Source organism: Triticum urartu, chromosome 2A, assembly GCF_056163025.1.
Source record: "Triticum urartu cultivar PI428250 chromosome 2A, HENAU_Tu73, whole genome shotgun sequence".
NCBI lineage: Eukaryota > Viridiplantae > Streptophyta > Magnoliopsida > Poales > Poaceae > Triticum > Triticum urartu.
In genome coordinates, this window is record NC_141874.1 from 471,498,112 (window position 1) to 471,507,527 (window position 9,416).

The 9,416-nt window shown below is 44.8% G+C and overlaps 1 protein-coding gene across 2 annotated transcripts; it reads right to left on the minus strand.

Annotated features, from left to right (window-relative positions):
• Nucleotides 1–2,434: 2,434 nt before the first annotated feature.
• Nucleotides 2,435–7,366, minus strand: LOC125537679 (uncharacterized). 2 transcript variants are annotated; one of them, XM_048701001.2, is made up of 9 exons: nt 6,728–7,366; nt 6,470–6,636; nt 6,307–6,379; nt 5,626–5,729; nt 5,282–5,529; nt 4,205–4,373; nt 4,050–4,113; nt 3,383–3,677; nt 2,435–2,725 (listed from the first exon to the last, which is right to left on the minus strand). In XM_048701001.2, exons 3-8 carry the CDS (start codon nt 6,374–6,376, stop codon nt 3,622–3,624), a joined length of 711 nt encoding a protein of 236 aa, XP_048556958.2. In that variant the 5' UTR covers nt 6,377–6,379; nt 6,470–6,636; nt 6,728–7,366; the 3' UTR covers nt 2,435–2,725; nt 3,383–3,621. The 2 variants fall into 2 exon arrangements, with proteins under 2 accessions (XP_048556958.2, XP_048556956.2); XM_048700999.2 differs by having other exon boundaries at nt 3,569–3,677; nt 6,728–7,365.
• Nucleotides 7,367–9,416: the final 2,050 nt, after the last annotated feature.

A 9,416-nucleotide genomic window follows, 5' to 3' on the forward strand; every position in this document is an offset into this window, starting at 1 on the left:
CCGCTAAGGAGAGTGTTTTTAATGAGTTTAGCACGTCGCCTAAAGGCGAGTGCCGGAAGATGTCCACGGAGCTGAATTCAACGACCGACGCCCGATCAAGCTCGTCGTGCGCGGACGCACGTGCTTCGGAACCTGTACCTGGAAATATGTCCGAGGTTCTGGTAACACAGATCTCACTTGAGGTCGGGTCTGTGTGCGGCTCCAATAGCGCTGAGTCTGCGGCCTCCGTGGCGGGGTTGAGCCTCCCGTCCTCGGATGGCGTGATCTGCTCCGGATCTAGAGTTGGAGCAGTTGCGGGTTTTATCTCCTGGGTGTGGTTCGATGACAGATTTAAGTCATGTTCATCGTGGTGACAGGGAGCCGCTACTGCCGCGGTCTAGAATCCGTCGAAGATTGTGACGCCCTCGATTCAATCGTACACTGATCACACACGCAAATGTATACGATCAAGATCAAGGACTCACGGGAAGATATCACAACACAACTATAGGCACAAATTAAAATAATACAAGCTTTATATTACAAGCCAGGGGCCTCGAGGGCTCGAATACATAAGCTCGAAAACACAAGAGTCAGCGGAAGCAACAATATCTGAGTACAGACATAAGTTAGACAAGTTTGCCTTAAGAAGGCTAGCACAAAAGCAACAACGATCGAAAAGGCAAGGCCTCCTGCCTCGGAGCCTCCTAACTACTGCAAGTCGTCAGCGGTCGTCACGTAGTAGTAGGCATCCTCCGGGTAGTAGTAGTCATCAGTGGCGTCGTCTGGCTCCGAGGGTCCGTCATCTGGTCGCAACAATCGGGTATGGGGGAAAAGAAGTATCAAAGCAACCGTGAGTACTCATCCAAAGTACTCGCAAGACTTACATCAGATCTAAACTAAGTATGCATCTATATCAAAGGAATGGGTTGTATCTGTGGACTAAACTGCAGAATGCCATAAAGGAAGGGGAAAGCCTAGCCTATCGAAGACTAGCATCTTCTGGAAACCACCATCTTGCAGCAACAGGAGGGAGTAGAGTAGCATAAAGTAAAGTAGCAGTAATGTTATCAATCTCGGCCAGAGATCCTTTCTCGACTCCCTGCGAGAAAGCAATCCCAGAGCCATACTATCCATTCATCATATCCATTTCTCATGTCCATCCATTTCTCATCACAATCCATTTCTCATCATAAGTATCCAGTTCTAGTTGTATCGATCGGGATACAACTCCAAGTGTCTGTTACCGTAGGACAGGCTATCGATAGATGTTTTGTTCCCTGCAGTGGTGCACCAACTTACCCACCACGCTTGATTAACTCCGGCCGGACACACTTTCCTGGGTCATGCCCGGCCTCGGCCAAACAATACGCCGCAACCCGACCTAGGCTTAATAGAGAGGTCAGCACGCCGGACTAAACCTATGCCCCCAGGGGTCATGGGCCATCTCCCGGGAACTCCTGCACGTTGCGTGGGCGGACAGTGAGCAGACCTAGCTACCTCCTTCAAAAAGGTAGGTGCTTACCAGTCCAACCCGGCGCGCGCCGCTCAGTCGCTGACGTCTATTAAGTTTTGGCTGATGTATACGACGCAGAACGCCCATACAATGCTCACGTGGTGGTTAGTGCTATCAGGCCAGAGGCCCCTCGGATCAAATATCCAAACCGTAGTGGATTAGGAGCACGCGGTAACGAGTAGAGACTCACGATCGATGTGACCCTGTCGCCCCATCTCGAGTACTTGCGGCAAGGGCTAAGAATGCCCAGCCACGCCTCGTAAGTATCTCGCGGGAACCCTCCAGGTCAACCCGACTCCACATCACTCGCAATTAAGCTCGCGCGGGTACCCCTCAGGGCCGACCCATCTTTAGTAACATGGCTCAGTGCAAAGTCATAGTAACCATAATAACACTACAAGAAATATGTCAACTTGCGACCATCACTATTGATTACTGAAAGGTCATTGTTTTTCATTTGTGACCTTTTTTTGACCAAAAACAGAAGGTTAAAAGCTGGCGGTCATAAACTGAAATTAACGACCTTCTTTATGAAAAAGTCGTGGAATTCCATGACCAAAACAAAAGATCACTAGTTCAACGACCTTCTGTTTTGGTCGCTAGCTCTCTGCCCAGGCCACGTTGGATCCGACGTGGCGAGCTGACGTGACAAAATTGCGACCAAATGAAAAGGTCGTTGATAAGATTCAGCCCGGTCCAATTCGGTGTCTATATGGGCCGAGCCCATTAATTCAGCCTATTTATTAGTTATTTGCTGCTAAAAATTTTAGCTACCTGGCCTGACCCAACAATTCGGACTTTTTAATTTCTTTGCCTAGCCCTTTTAACGGCGGAATTTCTTTTTGGTTTTGTATTTTTCTGGGCCATTTCTTTGCTGGGCCTCTCACGTTTTCCCCTGAGAAATAATTGTCCAATATATATTGGGCTGGGCCGAAATAATTGATCCAATTCAAAAAAATTATTATGCCATTGAAATTACAACACATCACACTACACGCTATCTTGGGCCTAGCCCAGTTCCGATACATTTTCAAAGCAATGTGAAGGGTATCGTAGCCCAAAATATAATATTTCTAATATTACAACCATTCATTCTAGCAGTACATATCTTCACATCCAAGGAACCAATAAGTGCCGAACAAAACTATTCTACAGCAAAGAAAAAAATAGATGATAAGACATCACAGAAGTTCCTATTGTCCTCCTCCTTCAACATTTGAAAACCTTTACCTGGCGTACATAGACATACATGATTAGTTGAGGATGAATAGGCAACTGACATTTACACGTTTACACATGGGTATATACAATAAGGATGCTAACCACGAATAAGAACTAATACAATGACTTAGTTGAGGACAATGGATACAGATCTCCCAAATTCACCAAAAACAAGATAGAATAAAGAATAACAAAAGTAACAGGTATTTAGCGAATAGCAGTCTCAAGGTGTTCTTGCGACATGTGGTTGCCGTATATGGAGTCGTAATATACTCATGGATTAATAATCTACAGCAGGAAGTGTTTTTTCAGCATAACAGTTGCTTAGTTATTCATGAAGTCATAAGTGTTTATCACCAACTCTCCTCATACTAAATTTACATTGAACAAGAAAGGAATCAGTACCATATGACCAACTCTGCTACAGTTATAGTGCCCTCCACATGTTTATGTAAATTTACATTGAACAAGAAAGGAATCAGTATCGTATCTCTTAATTCGTTGTTGCACATCTAGCAAGAACAGATCAATGCACAGACCTAATAAGCAAACATCACAACATGGCATGATATCTGACCCTAATCGACTGGATCAAAAAATTAAGATCGCAAGACCATTGTCTCACACCCAGAAGCGAGCATTTTCTCGGAACAACCAAAAGCGTACCTACAACGAAACTGGGACGCCTAGATTTTGGGCTGGCAAAATTTCAGACTTATCAGCAGCATCACATGACATCAAATTGGCACGACTTCCCAGGAACCCAAGCAGAGCCGGGCATCGCCAATGGGAGGTAGGAAATGTTGGGAATCATAAACCAGAGAAAAGGGGGACACAGGAGGATCCGCGGACCTGCTTGTAGTTGAAATTGTTTGAGCGCCTGGAGCCCTCCTTATCTAAGAATCTTATACTAGCATTTTGCAGGTTTGGTACAAAGGCTGTGCTTCAATACCTTCAAAATCTGTTTGGGAAGAAGAAAAAATTAGTAACATTTCAATTCCTCTGTTTTAAATACTCCTACAGTTTACTATCCTATGTTGTTGACCCATAATAAAGAAACCAGATAATCAGCTATATCACCAGTGCTCATTTTGTTAGTTAATGAAAACTATGCTGAGAGACTAGTTGTGCCATCTCCCATCCATAGTACTGCTCGAGAATATATTAGAGACATGTATATATTTTGTTACTGTAGTTTCATGCTGTGTCTGGTGAAGAGTGTTCAAAATTGTGGTCAAGACTTAATATAGCTGCAGTACCATCAACCCGCTGGACTACCGTGAAAAGAAACACTACAACCAACTGGGCATAATATGAATGAGGTGGGCATTACCGAAGATATCAGCTTCTTTCATTTTCTCCTTGATTTCTTTTGACAACTGCGCAACCTCTTCAGACTGCAAAATCAACAGGAACGCAGGAAATTTAGCTTAAGCCATATCAGCCTCTGACAGAAAAATGAGCATTCATCACACACTGTCTAAATACCTGAGGGACCTCGGAGACAGATATTGCGATAGCAGCCTTGGCATCCTCGTCGGTGAGGCGTTTGAGCACCCCCTGGATTTTCCGCTCGCACTCCACGATGAGCCTGTCTATCATGTCCTCAAGCTCCCTGTCGAAATTCTCCGACCCCTTTGCTTTTACTTCTTCATAGCTAACAAGAGTTCAGGAAGTCAACAGACAAACACCAATCTAGTAGTGCATTGGAAGAAAAAATTACTGAAGTTAGCTAAACATGTTGTGCTGCATAACAGATGTAGTAGTCATGTGAAAAAATTACTGCAACTAGCTAAACATGATGTGCCGCATAACAACTAGCTAAAAAGTTTCATTTAGTGTGTGTGCTCAGTCAAGAAAAACATTACAAGTAATTAATCACTACTCCAAAACAAGCAAACATGCTACTCATGCATGACAATATTTGTGTCAAAGAGTTTCTGCAAGAAGTTACTCCTAATGCTACTGATGAAAAACTACTCCTAATGGACTGCTACAGCTATACTGCAAGAAGTTACAGCTATACTCCATGTACTACACCATCACAAGGAAACAATTCCTTCAGTGTGAGTAGTTGCAGTACTGATGTCCAGGAGTACTCCAATTCATCTTTTAAAAGAATGTTCAAGCACTGACTGAAAAGGAGTGCAAAAGGAGATACAATACTCGGCTGTACTCCAGTGGAGAGCATCATAAGAGGAGTACTCAGCTGTAGCTAATGCAACATGATGGGAGCCCAAAAGAAAACAAAGATAATGGCTGAAAAATTTACTCTAGTTTATACTCCTATTTTAGCATTACAGATTATACCTAATGCAACATCATGGCAGCTGATGTCTAGGAGTATTTGCAAATCATACAAATGATGCAATATCATGGAGTAGGATAACATGTTTTACCATCGCAGATTCATACCAATATTTGCGCGGCAAGTTTAGCGTCTAACCAAACACCCTCTTACAAGCAGAAATGTATTCACTTATATACAGTGTATTTGCAGTGCATATGAATTTATAGAGCTCTCAAACAGAGCCAGACGGAGTGGGAAGAGAAGGTAGGACGAACCTTGCGAGCAGTGCAGCAACGGCGGTGGATCTGGGTTGCACGGCGGCGCAGCACCTCATAGCGGAAGTCGTCAAGGACGTCATCGGCGTGGTACATGGTAGTCTTGAGGTCCACTCGCGGGTGGCGGGGTCGGGCGGGCCGAGGTCACGGATGTCTTCCTTGGTGGTGGGGATCATGTTGATGCTGACGCTCTCCAGCGGCTCGATCACGTCCTTGTACACCTTGTCCTGCCCTTGCACAGACACCTCCTGCACCCCCCAACACACATCCATTCATTCAGCATCGTCACCAAGTGTATGCATGCGTATGGAGCAGAGCAGAGCAGAGGATTCATGGAGCAGTACTGCCATCCGAAAGGGTAAACGAAGGAGTAGCCGGCCTTCCTGTTGATGACCGGCAAGGGTTGAGTTGTATATGGTAGTGGATGGCTGATGTATAACCGTAGGTACTGAACCACAAAATAAAGCATCAATGTCAAGAGCAACATGGATAACGCTGGATACATGGAGAACAGTACAACTTGTAAAATCAAAGTTGATAAGTATACATGCTATATAACTCAGAATCAAATGTACATAGTATCGGCGTAACAGCCTTTTTTGTTCTGTTTGACGGAAACTGAAATTTACTGCTACATTTTTGAAGTTAGAGCTGAACCGTCTTGTAGGAACAGAAAAAGAAAAAACAGAGCTGATTCTGAATCTGAGCATGCTACACCAACTAGACACATTTCCAGGCAGGCATTTCGAATCTGAATGCACCAGTGATACCTTTCTTTTTCTTTTCTTTTGCAGATATGGTCATCTTGAAGTGCAGACTTATAGTTACAATTTGCTGATGTTGTTGAAACCAACTTGATAAGCATTTCGACACATATTAGTTGCAGTTTTCGACACATTTCCCGTTTGGAAGCAAAGCAAACAGAACCAATCAAGCACAACATAGAGCTCCAAGTAGGAACAGGACCGACTCTAACATAACAAATTGCAGGCAAGCAAAAGAGTGGGGCTAAGATAATCATTCACCTCTCCCGGAGCAAACCACGAGCAAGCACGACGCCAGTAGAACCGCCTTGAGCAACCCGCGACGCTCCATGCCCTGAAACCCCAGACAGAGAATCAGAACAAACTCCAGCATAACTCCCGCCAATCTTGGCAGAGGAGCCGGGCCGCCGGGGAATTGCCTTACCGGGGGCCCGAATCGAATCCGCCGGCGATCCACCCCAACACTCTGCGCCGCGCGATCGCTGGACAGACCAGTGGGCCTGGGGGAGCGCCAGTGCGCGATCCGCCACGACGTCGAACACCTCCTCCTCCAGCTCACCGCCGGCGCCGTCCTCCTCCCTGAGTGGAGTCCTGCGACAAACCCATCCCATCCATGAAAAAAGCGTGAACATGCATCAGGTCAGGGAAGGGAATGGAGGACATTCAGAGGGCGGGGGCGGACCTGGATGGCGCCGGCTGCTGCTGCTTGTCCTTGACGAAGGAGCGGCGTCCCAGGCAGCTCCACTCCATGGCGCCAGGTGCCCTTGACGACGGCGCGAATCCGGTCATTCTGGCCGCCGTCTCCCCACGCACATACGCTCGAGATTTTGAGTGGGGATGGAGCAGGCCGGTGCGCCGTCCAGGCCCATGGCGACCGTGGCGTGGTGGATCTTGGAAGGAGAAGAGACGAGGTGAGGAGGTGTGTGTCATGGTGGATCCCGGAGGTGGGTTGGGTGAGGACGGAAGGTTGGGTTGCGGGTGGGCGGATTTGGCCGGAGGTGAGGACGGAGCTGGTCGCGAGCAGGAGATCGAGGCTTGGGCATCCGGGCGCGGATTGGAGATGAATCGGTGGTAGGGAGGGCGCGGATCCGGAAGCAACGCGGTGGATCTGGCTGCCGCCTCCCGCCTCACCTGCTGCTGCTCGACCGGGGAGAGAAGGTGAGGAGGGGGTTTCAGGGCGGTGGTGTGGGGGAGGGCGTAGGCCGGCGGCGGCGATGTGGGTGGGAATCGAGAAAGGAAGAGGTGGGTGGCGGCTGCGCGAGGGAAGGGGAGGGGAGCTAGGGTTAGCTATGCGAGAGAGAGAGGGGTGGATCGCTAGGGTTAGCTGAGAGAGTGGAGGGGTGGATGGACGGATGTTTGCCGTGTCACTGATCCATGCCACAGCTGGTTCCACCAATCAAAATTAAGCATTTGTTGTTTTTTCTCTTATAGTTTGTACCCTTTTATTCAGGCAAACATTTAACCTCTTATAGTTAGTTCAAATAAACCAATATTTGGTACATGTGTGTATTTAGGCATGACAAACAATGTTGATTTGGGAGGTTTTCATTTTCTTTGCTTAAAAGAACCATTTTTCATTTTCTGAGTGACCAAAATGTGTTTTTTTTGTGAAGGACCTACCATATGTTTGTTGCAAAATTGGACCAAATCATTTTTCTAAAATACTAGGCCATATTTAATGCACAATTGACCAAATGGTTGGGTGTAAAAAGTTTTGGTCCACCTCTGGTAAAAAAGACAAATTTCCGCCGATTCAGTTGGAAGCGGGTCAAATTTGAACTGCAGCTGCCTCATAGTTTGCTATTTATTTTTTTCTAAAAATTATTTCTAGGTACATAAGTATCTATTTAATCAGAGAAATATCAAAAGTTTTTCAAGATTCAACCACTAGCTAGGAACGGTCAAGCCCACCGTTTTGACCGCATTTTGAAATGGGCATAAAAAATTCAAAAAAATCAAAAAATTGGAAAACCTTCGCATTGTGTCATTATATGTGACCAAGTTTCCAGGAAAAATAATAAACTTGTAATACGGAAATTATTTTTAAAAAGTGTTCTCAGAAATGAGTTGTCATGCGTGAAAATTCATGGCTTTCAAGCCAAATGATCAATCTTATGGCCACATTCATGGCATAGTTTGTTCAAATGATCTCATATTATGCACAAGGGTGCATCTTGGAATTCCAAACAATGTTGATTTGGGAGGTTTTCATTTTCTTTGCTCAAAAGAACCATTTTTCATTTTCTGAGTGACCAAAATGTGTTTTTTGTGAAGGACCTACCATATGTTTCTTACAAAATTGGACCAAATCATTTTTATAAAATACTAGGCCATATTTAATGCACAATTGACCAAATGGTTGGGTGTAAAAAGTTTTGATCCACCTCTGGTAAAAAGACAAATTACCGCCGATTCAGCTGGAAGCGGGTCAAATTTGAACTGCAGTTGCCTCATAGTTTGCTATTTATTTTTTCCAAAAATCATTTCTAGGTACATAAGTATCTATTTAATTAGAGAAACATCAAAAGTTTTCCAAGATTGAACCACTAGCTAGGAATGGTCAAGCCCGCCGTTTTGACCGCATTTTGAAACGGGCATAAAAATTTCAAAAAAAATCAAAAAATTGGAAAACCTTCGCATTGTGTCATTATATGTGACCAAGTTTCCAGGAAAAATAATAAACTTGTAATACGGCAATTATTTTTAAAAAGTGTTCTCAGAAATGTACTATCATGCATGAAGATTCAGGGCTTTCAAGCTAAATGATCAATCTTATGGCCACATTCATGGCATAGTTTGTTCAAATGATCTCATATTGTGCACAAGGGTGCATCTTGGAATTCCAAACAATGTTGCCTAAGGGAGTTTTCATTTTCTTTGCACGGAGAATACATTTTTCATTTTCCAAGTGCCCGAAATGAGTTTTTTTGTGAAGGCCCTACCATATATTTGTTGTAAAATTGGACCAAATCAATTTTCTAAAATACTAGGCCATATTTAATGCACAATTGACAAAATGGTTGGGCGTCAAAAGTTTTGATCCACCTCTGGTGAAAAAGATAAATTCCCGCCGATTCAGGTGGAAGCGGGTCAAATTTGAACTGCAGCTGCCTCATAGTTTACTATTTATTTTTTCCAAAAATCATTTATAGTTACATAAGTACCTATTTAATCATAAATACATGGTTTGGTGACGATACGTCGAGGTTTGGGCGGTGGTCGAGGCCCCCAACTCTAGAGCGCGTAAACTCGCATGCCCGCCGCGTGGTCACCGCGTGACCGTGGCGTTGCCATGTGTTCTGGGCAGTCTAGGCATGTCTAGTGGGTTGGGCACTCCCAAGGTAGGTGCTAGGAAGAAAATAACAACATAA

Coding starts and splice junctions, on each gene's coding strand:
- LOC125537679 (XM_048701001.2), bottom strand. CDS start 6,376: ATGGAGCGTCGCGGGTTGCTCAAGGCGGTTCTACTGGCGTCGTGCTTG. Junction 4,114..4,204: donor CTGTCTCCGAGGTCCCTCAG/GTATTTAGACAG, acceptor TTGATTTTGCAG/TCTGAAGAGGTTGCGCAGTT. Junction 3,678..4,049: donor GAAAGAAGCTGATATCTTCG/GTAATGCCCACC, acceptor CTTCCCAAACAG/ATTTTGAAGGTATTGAAGCA.